The sequence below is a fragment of the Bubalus kerabau genome, chromosome 3 (genome assembly GCF_029407905.1).
Source record: "Bubalus kerabau isolate K-KA32 ecotype Philippines breed swamp buffalo chromosome 3, PCC_UOA_SB_1v2, whole genome shotgun sequence".
Classification (NCBI taxonomy): domain Eukaryota; kingdom Metazoa; phylum Chordata; class Mammalia; order Artiodactyla; family Bovidae; genus Bubalus; species Bubalus kerabau.
In genome coordinates this window covers 42,000,285-42,014,504 of record NC_073626.1, presented here as the reverse complement: position 1 = coordinate 42,014,504, position 14,220 = coordinate 42,000,285, and the positions used below count along the sequence as shown (strand labels likewise).

Below are 14,220 nucleotides of genomic sequence, written 5' to 3'. Positions count from 1 at the left end.
ACGTGAGAAGCACTGTCTACTTTTTTATGTTTGAAACTTCCCATACTCAACAAGTTATGGGCTTTTGTGGGGGTTTTTTTCCTCCAAAATTGTCCTAAAAATCTCCGAGATCTTCCTACAGAATCCTCTGCTGGCAGCAGCTGGGAGGCTGTCTTCCTGCCTTCTGCCCTCCCTGGGGGCCCCTGGGGAAATGGGCCCCCAGGCAGACCGCAGCACCCGGCGGGAAGCGCCCCCCACCCCACCCCCTGCACCACCGCGCCCCTGCCGCTTCGCGCGGGTCTATGGCCGGGGTTCCGAACTCGGACCCCGGCGGAAACCCGAGGCTCCCGGGAGCCGCGGCCGGGCAGGCCCGGGCGTGGCCGCGCAGCGCACCTGGGCGCGCCGGCAGGTGGGACGCGTGGCCTGGACGGGGACCCGCCCTCGCGCAGGGGAGGAGCGGGAGGCCTGGGCGGGCACCGCGGGCACCGCGGGCGGGGGCCAGGTGCTGGGAGCCCGGCGGGCCGCGAGCGCAACCACGGCGCTGCGGCCGCCAACACCGAGTGCCCGGGATGAGCTTCACCCGGAAAAAGGGCTTCTACAAGCAGGACGTCAACAAGACCGCCTGGGAGCTGCCCAAGACCTACGTGTCCCTGACGCACATAGGCAGCGGGGCCTACGGCTCAGTGTGGTGAGACCCTCCCCCTACCCCGCGCCTGCGCGACCACTGGGGCGTCGGGGGCGCCTGGGGCATCGAGCCAGGCCGCTGGTGGGCGCCCAGGCACCGGGACGCGGGCGGGGCCTCCGCAAGAGCCAGAGCCCGGCCAATGCCCCCCGCTTCCCGGATCCGCACCCGGTGGCCCCTCACCTGCTGGGCGCGCCGAGCTGTGCGCCCACCACTTTTGATCAAGGACCCCAAGGCCCAGAGTCCTGCGGGTTGGGAAGACTTTCGCGGGTGCTTTTCCCAGGCTGAGCCCTGGGACTGGAGGAGGCAGCAACTGGATCTTGAAGTGGAGTAGGAGCCTCGGGCTGCGGAGGCTGGCCATGGGGCCGCCCCAGGCGCCAGCTCGCTTTTCGCACCTGCTTGCTGGGGGTCTCTGTGGGTTGAATTAGGACTGCATCTGTTTCTCCAGGACTTACAAGGGACCCCAGAGTTCATCTGGCCGAATCCCGATTGATTGTTAAATATTTAATACACATGGGTACACGGAGACACAAACAAGAAGTGACTTGCCAAGTTGTTCGGGATCCTATTGACATTAACTTGTGTTTGACCTTGGTGCAGGGCACCTCTCTCAGATCCTGCTTGCTCCCTCCTCACTCTCCCAGTCCCACTGTGCTTTCAGCGGCTCACTCACATTCCAGGTGGTGGGCATCAGCTCCTCCCAGCTTAGACTACTGGCCCAGAGGGATTGGGATGAGGATGGCCATGGCTCCCCAGATGGCCTGGAGATGCCACCCAGGGTCTGGAGCCCTGCCTGCCTCCAGGTTGGGGCGGGGCGGGGGGGGGGGGTGTACTCCCTGCTGACCTGCCTTTGACCCTACAGCTCAGCCATTGACAAGCGGTCAGGAGAGAAGGTGGCTATCAAGAAGCTGAGCCGGCCCTTCCAGTCCGAGATCTTTGCCAAGCGGGCTTATCGGGAGCTGCTGCTGCTGAAACACATGCAGCATGAGAACGTAGGCTGGACCCGGGGGCTGCTTTGGGGAGGCAGGGACGGGAGGGCAGCCCCAGAGAGGGTCCTGAGCAGCCCCTCCGTGTGTGTGCACACGTGCATACGCACACACGGAAGATACCCCGAGGTGATAACCCAACAGCGCCAGCAGAAAGGGAACCTCCTCCCTGCTCCTCTGGATCCTTGTTCCTCACCTGATTATTAAAACTATGTGCCAGGACCCACCCTGCCTACTTCCCAGGTAAGGTGCAAAGGAACTTTTGGCAGTGGAGCAGAATGAACTTGGTATCTCACTGTTATGAGGAAATGGGCACCGAGGAACTCCGTAGTTGTTCTAGATCTGAGACCTGGTGCCCAGTATCCTGGTTAATGTTGTTTCCACATAATTACAACAAGGCTAATAGAAACCTGTGAGCACTTATGTGCCAGGCACAGTTCTAAGAACTTTGCAGAAATTAGAATGTTTAATCCTCACAGTATCGTATAAGTACCATTACCCCCTTATACAGACAGGGAAACTGAGGCACAGAAAGACTCACAGGTTATTAGACGAGATCAGGCATGTTCAGGGTGGTATGGCCGTAGACAGACAGATTATATGGTTAGTCAGTGGCAGAGCTGGGATCTGACCCTAGACAGCCTGGCTCCAGGCCCCAGAGCCTGACTTCAAGACTGTCCTGTCTGATTGAGACAGCCAGGAAACTAGTGACCCAGTGCTGAGCCTGGCCCCTAGGCTTTGCTGCAGGATACCTGTATTGGCAGACAAGCGTTTTTAAAAATGTGCTAAGTTGCTTCAATTGTGTCTGACTCTGTGACCCCATGGACTGTGGCCCGCCAGACTCCTCTGTCCATGGAATTCTCCAGGCAAGAATACTGGAGTAGGTTGCCATTTCCTCCTCCAGGGGATCCTCCTGACCCCCAGTATAGAATCCAGGTGGAGGATTCTATACTGCTAAGCCACCCCAGGGAAACCCAAGCATTTAAAACAATGAGTTCAAAACACTATGCATATTTTAAGTCCCATTCCTCCTCGGTCAGCTCCTCCCCATGGCCTCCAGCTGGAAAGTCTGGCCCCAGCTCTGAATCAGCCCTTTGGCAGGCAGGGCTGGATGTGGTGAGACCCAAGGTCAAGGACAGGGAGCCTGCTGGCTGGAAGATCCCTTCTCTATCCCCTCCTCAATTCCCTTCCCCACTCGAGGTTCCCTGTCTGAGCAGAGGCTGGGTTTTTGCTGCTTGTCCTGAGCACCAGACTTGGGGTCAGTGAGCACAGACATGTCCACCATCCCTTATCCCAGCCTGACTCTCCATCGCAGTGCACTGCAAATTCCTGCCCAGGTGGAGGAATCCATCTCCTGCCTCTGCCCCTTTTACTGCTTCTTCTCAGAAGGTTGGGAACCTGCCTCCTGCTGGAGGTGCTGTTCTAGGAAAGGGCAGGTGGTCCTGTGCAGGCCTGGGGCCGCAGAGGACAGATGCAGAGGGGTGCAGCGGCTGCCCGGCCCTCACTGGCCATCTTCTCTTTAGGTCATCGGGCTCCTGGATGTCTTCACCCCAGCCTCCTCCCTGCGCAACTTCCATGACTTGTAAGTTGGGCTGTGCCGGGTTCCAGGATATTTGCAGACCTTACTTGCCACTGGGGGGGCAAGTAAGGGGAGTGTCCAGGTTATCTCTCCTGGCAAAGGGGGGCTTCCTGTCCCAGGAGGCTGTATGCCTTTGGGCTGGGGAGAGATCCAGCCCAGGGTGGAGAGAACAGCTGGCCTGAAAAGGTGGCAAGGGCTTTTTACGGAGCCTAGCTGACACAGAGCTGTCTGCTCATCTGCTTTACTTTAACCACCCTTAAAACCGCAGAGACATCGGTGCCGGTCCCCACAGGATTTGCATCAGCCTCCCTCACCATGTCCTGGTGCAGGTGTGGGTCTGGACCTCAGGACTCTTCCTAGAATGAAGGGAGGATCACAAAGCCTTAGCTGCCCTGGCCAATGGGGATGTTTCTCAGAATTGCACAGAACATGAAAATTTAGTTGCTAAATGCACGGCTTTGCTAGCGCAGTACCTGCTAAATTTTAGGAAACTTTGACAGGGTGGATTTTTTTTTTTTCTAGTCTTATTTCAACTGTAGCCTCAGTTCTCTTTATTAGGATGCTTTTGTTTTCAGTTTAATGCAGTGAGTTTGAATGGATTTTTTTCCCCTACAATGCCAGCTGCTGGGCTTAGCATTGGGAATTTAAAGTGGACCAGCTCCTCCGGGACGGACAGTGGTGAATACTGACCGTGGTGGTCAGTGCTCTAAGTCTGGGTAGAGCCGGGAACTGCCAGCTGCCTCAGTGGGCTTCACAGAGGAGGTAACTCTGAACTCAGCGCTGAAGGATGAGTCAATATTTGCCTGAGGTAGAAGGGCTGAAGGCGTCCCAAGGAGAAGGAACTGCATGGACCAAGCCATGATGCATGTGTGAAAGAGGCTGGGCCATCCTGAGAAGTGCAGTGAAGCAGTGGCTGATTTAGTTAGGCTGAGTCCAGACTTGATTCCACAGGCAGCCTCAAGGCTATAGAAGTTTTGAGCAGCAAGGTGAGGTGATCAGATCGGATTTGGGGGATGCACTCTGGCAGCAGCAAGAAAGGAGCAGGGACACAGCTCTGGGAGAACTAGACCTTGGTCTAAATGCAGTCAAGGTGATGGGGTCCCAAGAGCTGACTTGAGACCCATCGAGAGGCAGCACTGTCCGAGTGTTGTATCCCTTGGGATGCAGTGGCAAGGAGAGCCAGGGGATGCCAGGTTCCTACTCGCAATACAAGGTGAAGGAAGAACCGATCTTAGGAGAAAGATAATGAACTCCACTTTGGACACTTCATTTTTGCAAAGCCTATGAACATTCAAGTGTTTAATCAGCAAATAAACCCAGAGTTTAGGAAGGTCTGAGCCAGGGATGTGGATTTGGGCCAGAATAATCACTGGCAGATGAGAGCCGAAGCCCAGGGACAGGCTAGTGTAGAGCATGATTCGATGCTGTGGGTCAAGATACCAACATGAGAGAGAAGGTACACGAGAATGCGCAGGCAGAGAGCTGGGGCCGCCTGACCCGAGGTAGGATTTGCAGAGAATCCTGAGGGGGTGTCAAGCTTTGCACAAGTTCCAGTAGAAAGAAAGGGAGTCGTGGGTGTGTGCGCTGGGCTGGTGGGGCAGGAACAGACATCCTGTTGTCAGGGAACTGCGCATTAAGGCAGTGGGGTGGACAGGTGAGGACCACTCTTTCTAGAAGTTTGATCAGGAGGGACAGCGAGAAGGAGTGGGGTACTCGAAGAAATAAGGTTAAGGGAGGGTGCCTGTAGCACCTTAAGACGTCAGTGAGCTTGTCAGCTGAAAAGAATCAGTTTCCACGTAGAGGTGAAACATGAAGGTGGAGAGGAGCCTGTGCCTGGAGCAGGGGGTCCCAGTGCGTGGGAGCGGGTGCAGTCAGGTGGAAGAAGACCGGAAGTCACAGGCTTATGGAGATGGCCTCCAGATTCTTTTATTTTTTTAATTCCTTTCTAGATCTTTATCCTTTTTTGTCTGGACTTTGCTGTTACTGCCTTGAGTAGCAGTTACATTTTGCTGACTTTGACCTGTTTTGCAATCCCATTAAGAGAGGGTGATGGTTCAACTCTCTTTCTTCCTTCTTCACCCTCCTAGAAACTGTTTTATTGTTTCCTTCTTGGAAGGAAGACATTTTTGGATGTTTGAGGATTTTCATGGCAGCTCATGACCCTCTGAGGTGGGGAGAAAATATTTGTACAGAAGCAGAAGGAAATCCTGGCAGATGTTTCTAACTCACAGCAGTGGCTTTCTGTGGGGCGTGGAGGAGGGCAAGGAGAGGACACCTTTGAAGAGCGGGAACACTGCTGCATTTGGTTTTCCTGAGCACAGCTCCAGCTGAAACACCCTGAGCTCTGCCAACAGGGCAGCCGCCAGGGCCAGGCTGGGAGCCAGGAGCCGGGAGGCCCACTGCCTGGGGATTTGGCTGGCTGTTGTGGGGCTGGCTCTTTTCGCACACGAAGGTCATCTCTAAGGCCTCTGTTCTGCCCCAGCCCCGTGCCCCTCCTCTGAGCTGGGACCTGGGGCTGGGTGGGGCTAGGGACTGTTCAGGAAGCCCTCATGCCTTGCAGCTACCTGGTGATGCCCTTCATGCAGACGGACCTGCAGAAGATCATGGGGATGGAGTTCAGTGAGGACAAGATCCAGTACCTGGTGTACCAGATGCTCAAGGGTCTTAAGGTGGGTGGGAGCCTGCCAGAGGGCAGAGGAGAGGGGCTGGGTGTTGAGACCTGGGGTCTGGGGGAGGCCAGGCCTTGAAGGTTTGGGAGAACACGCCATGACAGGGCAGAGGCGGTCTCTGAGCCAGCCCAAAGCACCTGGTGTGAAAGCTGGACTCTGGACTCAGGCTTCTCCCTCTCTCTCCCCAACACAGTACATCCACTCAGCTGGAGTCATCCACAGGGTGAGTGATTTCTCTGCTACATCCTCAAAGGCCCTGCCCACCCCTGGGGTCTTCTTGAAGTTGGGGGGAGATGGCACAAGGGGAGCCGGGGATAGGGAGTTTTCAGACCAGCCTTGGCCCAGGAAGGCCTGCTCAGAAGAATTGCTGTGTTTTGGGGAACTTTCTGGGAAACTGTCAACCAGTGAAGCTGAGCTGGGTGTTTCAGGCTCCAAGAGTCAGGAGCATTTTAGAGCTGGATGGACCCTAGAGGACACCCGGTCCAACCCTTACTGCACAGGAGCCCGGCACCCAGAGAAAGGGCCAGGGCCGCGTGCTGGGTGGTGGCCAAGTGGGGCCACCTCGTCTCTGCCTCCATCCAGCGCTCCATCTCTCCTCTCCTCTAGGACTTGAAGCCGGGCAACCTCGCTGTGAATGAGGACTGTGAGCTGAAGGTGATTGGGCTGCGGCGGAGTCAGCCTGGGCTTGGGGTGGGCCCCTCTTCCACCGGAGCCCCCAGACGCTGCTCCAGGAGCTCCCTCTCCTCAGCGAGCTCTTTTTCCTTTGTGCCCTGAGTTGTAGATCTTGGATTTTGGGTTGGCACGGCATACGGATGTGGAGATGACAGGTTACGTGGTGACCCGCTGGTACCGGGCCCCTGAGGTGATTCTCAGCTGGATGCGTTACAATCAGACTGGTCAGTGGTCAGCTGCCCCGGGGAGGGGACTGAGGGTCTTCTCTGATGGCTGCCTCAAGCCTGTCTTGGAGACTCTGGGTTGACCAACTGTCGGGTCCTGGCCAGCCGGTCCAGGTGACACCTCCTCCTCCTCCCTCTGCAGTGGACATCTGGTCTGTGGGCTGTATCATGGCAGAGATGCTGACAGGGAAGACGCTGTTCAAGGGGAAAGACTGTATCCTTTGCTGGAAAAGCCAGTCTTCATCCAGGGATTCATTCCTTCAACAGACACTTTATTACTTAAATATCTCTCTTTTTCTTAATGTGAAAGTGATACATGCTTCTCAGTGGAGTAATTTTAAAGTGCAGAGAAGCAAAATGATGAAAACCAGTCACCTGTGATTCCACCATCCTGCAGAAAAGTACTTGATGTTTTGGCACCACACGCACCAGTTGAGCACCTCCGTGTGCCATACCGGGACTGGGGAGACGAGACGGGGTCTCCCTGCCAAACTCAGAATGCAAGGCTGTGGGGGGAGTAGACAAAGAAATGCACGGAGGTGACGGAGTGGGATGAGGCTGGGAAGGCGGCACCTGCAGGAGCATTTGTGGGGAGGGACCCTTAACCCAGCCTGGCAGGTGGCAAGTCTCATCTGCGTCCTGAAGGATGAACCTCCCCTCCTGAAAACAGGAGGAGGTGAGTGTCTGGAGCCTGGATGGTCCACCCTGCTGGGCGGGCCTGATGGAGGGGCAGCGGGAAGGGCGGCTCCAGACCACCTCCCACCCCAGTGAGTGAGGCCGAGCCTTAACCTGCTGCCAAGACCTGGACCAGCTGACCCAGATCCTGAAAGTGACCGGGGTGCCGGGCGCAGAGTTTGTGCAGAAGCTGAATGACAAGGCGGTGAGTGGCAGATGGGCCCAGGCTGGCCGGGGCTGTGCCCTTGGCTGACCAGGGTCAGGGAGGTGGGCTCACCTCCACTGCCCCTCTGCCCTGGCAAGGGCTCTTGCCTTTATCTCACTTTGGATTCAGACCTGAGCCCTCAGCCCTGCTCAGCGGCTTTTCTGGGGTCCCTGCTCTAGATCCTATGGCTTGAGTCCCAAGGAACTGACAACTGGGGATTACTCTGCTGTTCTGTCTTCCAGGCCAAATCCTACATCCAGTCCCTGCCACAAAGCCCCAAAAAGGATTTCTCTCAGCTCTTCCCACGTGCCAGCCCCCAGGGTGAGTCTCAGGGGCCTGCAGTCTGTGTCCCCGCGGGCGGGCTGGGTTCTCCCAGGCCCAGGGCGGGAGGCTCACGCTCTGTGATGGCAGCCACAGACCTGCTGGAGAAGATGCTGGAGCTGGACGTGGACAAGCGCCTGACGGCCTCACAGGCCCTCGCCCACCCCTTCTTTGAGCCCTTCCGGGACCCTGAGGAGGAGACAGAGGCCCAGCAGCCACTGGAGGATTCCTTAGAACGCGAGAAACTCACAGTGGATGAATGGAAGCGTAAGGGCCGGGCGCCTCAGCGCCTTCCCCCGGCAGCCTGTAGCCTCTGTCTCCTCTGCTGGCCTCGTTTCCCCGCCTGGCCTCAGCAGCCCTGGCATTTCTCCTGGAGACTGTGGCCTCTTTCTCTCTGAGCAAACAGTCTCCTGCGTGCGCTTCTTTCTCCCTGTGCTGAGCAGACTTTCCGCTCTGCACCATGTCTGTTGGGGGAGGGAGGCAGGCAATTGCCCTCAGCACCCACCACCCCCCGAACCCCCTGCCTTCCTCAGAGCACATCTACAAGGAGATCGTGAACTTCAGCCCCATTGCCCGGAAGGACTCTCGGCGCCGGAGTGGCATGAAGCTGCAGTGACCCTTCTAGCCCGACCCTCGGCTGAGCCCAGGAATGGCCTCGTGGTACCACCTGCCAGGCACTGCCCCTGGGACCAATATTTATTTATCACTACTGAAGTCTCAACCCGTCTTGGATTATAGCCTTCCAAGCAGAGGATGGAGGGCTTGTGTAGGAAACAGGCCTAGTAGACGCAGAATTCAGAGGTGTTGCTTGGGAGAAAATAGCTCTGATCATTAAAGCACATAATGTGGAGAATTGCTTGTGTGTGTGGGGTCCTTTCTTTCATGGCTGGAGTGGGGCTGAACTGGGGCGGTGGTCTGCGGTAGTAATGATTTATTAGCTTGCTAGTGCTGCTGTAACAAATTACCACAAACTGGGAGGCTTTAAAATCATAGAAATTTATTCTCACAGTTCTGGAGGCTGGAAGTCTGAAATCAAGGTGTTGGCCGGGCCATGTGCCCTCTGAAGATTCTAGGGAAGAATCTCTCCTGGCCTCTTTTTAGCTTCTGGTGACTCCTGGAACCTTTGGTGTTCTTTGACCTGTATGTCACTACATCATCCCTATCTCTGCCCCTGTCTTCCCGTGGCCTTCTCCACTACTGTGTCTTTGATCTTATAAGAACATCAGTCACTGAATTTAGGACCCACCCTAATCTAGTATGATCTCATCTTAATCCTTGGTAATTACGTCTGCAAATACCTTATTTTCAATAAAGTCACATTCTGAGGTTCTGGGTGGGGGACATGAATTTGGGGGGCACTTTATTCAATCCATGACAGATGGCCATGAGGGAGGGGCCCCTTCCCAGAGCCCCTTTGTTGTAGAGTCAAATGTGACTGGCTGCTAAATTAAGGCAGTTGCAGAGAGAGCTGCAGCTGGTGAAACACTGCATGCAGGTTATTTTGGGTGAGTGATCAGCAATCAAGATGTGAAACAACGGCAGGCTTGTTGACTGGGAGCTGCGGAAGGCAGAAATGGGCTTTTTCCAGGAAAACAGTTTGGCTCCTTCCCCCTTTGGGGAATTGTACATCGCTCCTGAGCTCTAACCTGACAATGGATTGGATCCTCGTGTTCAGGCTTGAATTCTCTGTTGGGGCCTCAAACTTCCCTGTGCACCAGGGTCTGATTAAAAATGCAGATTCGTGGGCTCTGACCCTGGGTTTAACGGGTCTGGGGTTGAGACCCCAGAAGGTTTGAATGAGGACCCTGTTACCTCAACCCAAGCTCAGTGATTCTGATGGATATCAGGTCACACTTAGAGCAACATTTTGTTGATTTCAGTACCACGTTAATTTGTCAAGAGGCCTAAATTAGAAACCCACAATGGGAGGATGAGGGGATTTAGAGGAGTTTCACTTTCTCATTTTAGAGATGTTAAAACTGAGGCTCAGACAGGGCATTTTTAGGGCAGTAAAACTATTCTGAATGATGTCATGGTGGATACACGACATTATGCATTTTTCAAAACCAGTGGAACTGTACAACACAAACAGTGAACCCTCAAATAAGCTATGGACTTTTAATAATAATGTACCAATATTGGTTCATCGGTTGACACTTTCCTCTCATCCCTCAGCCAAGAAAATATAACTGTAGCTGCAGGAGGAAGAATCTCTCTTGTCCCTTCTCCCTACACTTGGCTTTTGTTTCTTTAAATTGGGCTGGGGACTTCCCTGGTGGTCCAATGGTTAAGACTCCGTGTTTTCACTGCAGGGTGCGTGGGTTCAATCCCTAGCCGGAGAACTAAGATCCTGGGTGCTGCACAGCATGGCAAAAAAGCAAAGGGTTGGGGGGGTGGGCGGGTGGCTGAAAAAACTTCCTAAGAACAACAACTGAGTGCTCCCTTCCCTTTATTCCACAGTGAGCTTGGGGCTCCATCCTCATGTAGCTGAAGGTAAAGAGGCTGGAGATCTCCTTTTTCACAATGGGCAGCAGAGGCCCAAGGCCACTCCATCGAGCTAAAGATCTCAGTGACTTGCCGCGGTCATGCCTCACCCCTGCGTCCTACGCCAAGGTTTCCCGGAGCAGGAGCAGTGCCTGGTGGGATTCTGACCTGGGTCCTCCTGTGGGAGCCTGTGCTCAGCTGGGCAGCCATCCTCACTCGGGGCCAGCGTGTCAATAGGGACTGCTCCTGGTCTGGGGGCCCTTTACCTCTTTTGTGCCGTGAATCCCTTCTCAAAATATTTTCCTTTGCATACAGGGATCACAAAGGAAACTTGCTATGATGAAATACAGTTGTGAAAATATCGAAGCGTGTGATGTTGTAATATATGGGTTTCTTTAATACATTAAATAACAAGAATTGAGGGGATGAGCCCAATAAACCACTGTCAACTTGAAGTAGAAATGAGTTTAAACAATGTTTCAAGATACCTGCAAATGTAAAAGAAAAAGCAGTGCTTTCTACTGGCCCTGCCAATACAACTGCAGTTTTTTGCCTTTATTCATAACTGAGAAAATGGAGGTGAGTGGAGGTTAAGTTGTAATATTTTCCAATCTCAGTTCACCGACCTCTGAATTCCAGTGTACAGGCTGTGGTTCAGGGATCCTAGTTAAAACCTCTGTCTTGGATACAAAAATGCGACTTTAGGGATCCTTTGCTACTTCTTAACCACCACCTGTACCCCCACACCTCACCTTGTATGATCATGGAGCCAGGCTGGAAATGCCAAGATCTGCCCCCCGGACGCCACAACACATACTTCCTGCCATTCCTGTGTCTCCCAACCTTACCATCCAGGGAGGGATGGGTCTGACTGGGGCATTTTGCTAGGCAATTTGCAGAGGCCTCTGTATCTAGTTTTCAAGAAGGTGGACTCCTCCCACCCCCACCCCCACAGCATTCCTTCTAAACAGTTTTACTGATGAAGACATTTGGCCCAGAGCAGAGGCTGGGGTCCAGGTCTCCTGTTTAGCACCGCCCTGTTCTTTCCCCGCAACAGGGGCGCAGTCAGCCACTGAGACCAGGTGTGTGCTCCTCGCTCCTGCGTTACTGTCCCATCCCCTCAACCATCACAGACACAGAAGACAGGCTTGTGGCAACTGGCCAAGAGGAGAAACTCCCAGGAAGACACTTGCTGCTCTTTGTTTTCCCGAAGGTCTCCCCCTTGAGAGTATTTTAGTAGGACTCCAGGAGGGCACGAAGGTGAGGGAGTGAGGAAGGGAAGTGCGTTTGAGAAGTGGTGTGGCTTAGCAGGTGGTTTCTCCTGACCGGAACCAGGCAGAGGGCCATGAGTGCCCACATTCTTCTGGGACTGTGTCCAGCTCCCTGTCAACACCCTGGAAAAACTCAGGAGGAGGCTGCTGAGTATGCTCGGGGAGGCTGGACCATAAGCCAAGGTCTCCTGGTCTTGGCTGAAATTATTTAGGGTTTCTCTTGTGGAGAGCCTGCTGCTGCTGCTGCTGCTGTTTAGCCACTTCAGTTGTGTCCGACTCTGTGTCACTGGACGGCAGCCCGCCAGGCTCCTCTGTCCATGGGATTCTCTAGGCAAGAATACTGGAGTGGGTTGCCATGCTCTCCTCCAGGGCATCTTCCCGACCCAGGGATCAAACCCGGGTCTCCTGCACAGCAGACAGATTCTTGACTGCTGAGCCACCATGGAGAGCCTACACATTCTTAACTGACGCAGCACCTCAGGGCTTTTAAGTACAGATTGGTGAAGAGAAGGAACTTTCCTCCTATTGTGGGGTTCATAAGATCCCAGAACTTCTGTTTATACAGAAGTTCCAAGGAGGAACCCCAACAGAGATTGTGGTTGGATTTCCTCCAGGCAAGCAAGATCCGGCCTTGGCTTTAGAAATGACAGACCAGCCCAGCCTCGCCTTTCCATCCTGTCAGAAGAGCGGCACCTCTGTTTTACCCTGTGTGGCTTCCTAAGGGGTTAAGTGTTGGGCTCTGGCAACTCCCTGCTGTTTTACCCTGTACCAGAAACTGTGACCCTGGGCCTCAGTTTCCTCATCTATAAAGTGAGCCTAATTGTACTAAGAAATTAACATAAGGGAAGCACTCAGAACAGTACCTGGCACATGGGAAGTGCTCACTCAGCATTAACCATTATTTCTGTTTTCTCTGCCTCATGCTCTTCCGTCCTTGATTACCCCATCTTCCTGACATTGTCACGTCCTCCTCCTCAACAGTGGTTTTCTCCACTCAACTGGTCTCCTTCATATTACATCTTCCCTCAGAGGGTTCTCAAGAGATCTGACCTCGGTCTCTTATAGTACAGCTTATATTACGACCCTGCTATCTGCAGCTTCTCAGGCAGGATCTAGGAGGCAGCAGAGGGTGGAGTTGAGAAGTGTGGAGTTGTGGGCTTTGCTTCTGAAAAGACCTGGGGTTGAGAGAGAAGGGAGAGATGGATTTAAGGAATTGGCTCATGGAACTGGGTGGGGAGTAGCTGGCAAGCCTGAAATCTGAAGGGCAGGCTAGTAAACTGGAAATTCAGGCAGAACATCTTATAGGTTTGAGGCAGATTCTGTCCTTTCTAAGAAGACTCAATTTTTGCTCTTAAGGCCTTCAACTAATTAGATGAGGTCTGCAAACATTTATGCTTTACATAAAGTCAGATTGTAGATGTGTTAATCACATCTACAAAACCAGCATCTTCTAGACTAGGGTCTAAGGATACCACTGGGCATACGGCCTATCCAAGTTGACACATAAAACTAACCATCACACCACGTAAGTTGGGGGGGCAGGGTATCTACTCCTTTGAACCTCATTTTCTTTCTCTAAAATGGTATAGAAGGGCCTACCACCTCTTGGGACTGGTGAGGGGAAAGTGCATAGAGAGTCAAAATTAGCTCTTGTACCAGGGGGTGCTCAAAAACACGTGTTGATGACAGCCATGCTCTTGAGAGGACCCAGAGATCATGCCGCAGCCGCTGCTCTGGAGCCTCGGGGAGCTGCGTGGGCATCACGGAAAACCGTGGAGGCGCACCCATTCCCATCCGCTCCCGCCCGACAGGCTGGCTCAGAACCTTCAGTCCATGTGAAAAACGCCCAAAGAAGTGAACCTCCCTCTCTTTTTTTATGGGGAAAGGAGGAAAGGTTCTCCACTGCGTTTCTTCATCTTTGAGACAGTGCAGGGCTTGGAGCAACACGTCAGAAAGAATTATATACTTCACTTCTTCAGCAGCCATTTCACATTTTGTGAGAACTGCATATTCATGTCGGTAAAACAGCCAAGTAGGAACCAGATGACAGCTCAGTTTTCCTGAAAATCAGGAAATCAATCAAGCTGCCAAAATGAGATGACTGCATTGTGAAATACTGCTAACAGTCCAGAAAGTTGTTTTAAGTAAGAATTTTTTGAAATGGAAACTCTCTTTCTCTCCTCCTTCTTCCTCCCTGCCTCCCTCCTCTCCTTCCTTCCTTCCCTCCTTCCTTCCTTCCCTTCACTCCTTTTTAAGGCCAGTGGTTAAAAACCCACTGTTCAACTGTTTCCAACATGTTCAGCCTAGGTGTGAGTTTTCAAAGAACAGGTGAGATGACATGTGGCTCTCTCTGCCTCTCTCCCAGATTTTTCCATTGTTCCAACTAACTGATACCCTTCTCTGCCTGTCCAGGAGCCTGCCTGCCATTGTCCACACCTGTCTCTCCTGTTTCCTGTCCTTTTTTTAACAGTGA

General features: G+C 53.5%; 1 protein-coding gene across 3 annotated transcripts; it reads left to right on the top strand.

The window, feature by feature from the left end:
* The first annotated feature begins 463 nt into the window (after positions 1-463).
* MAPK13 (mitogen-activated protein kinase 13) lies at positions 464-12,384 on the top strand. Of its 3 annotated transcripts, none has more exons than XR_008711617.1 (13): positions 464-667; positions 1,524-1,653; positions 3,171-3,229; positions 5,787-5,895; positions 6,089-6,118; positions 6,502-6,549; positions 6,677-6,791; positions 6,934-7,005; positions 7,592-7,671; positions 7,914-7,992; positions 8,083-8,259; positions 8,526-9,132; positions 10,453-12,384. XR_008711617.1 is itself a non-coding variant. In XM_055571599.1 (12 exons), exons 1-12 carry the CDS (start codon positions 549-551, stop codon positions 8,606-8,608), a joined length of 1,101 nt encoding a protein of 366 aa, XP_055427574.1. In that variant the 5' UTR covers positions 464-548; the 3' UTR covers positions 8,609-10,309. The 3 variants fall into 3 exon arrangements, 1 of the variants encoding a protein (XP_055427574.1); XR_008711616.1 differs by having other exon boundaries at positions 8,526-9,497; XM_055571599.1 differs by lacking the exon at positions 10,453-12,384 and having other exon boundaries at positions 8,526-10,309.
* Positions 12,385-14,220: the final 1,836 nt, after the last annotated feature.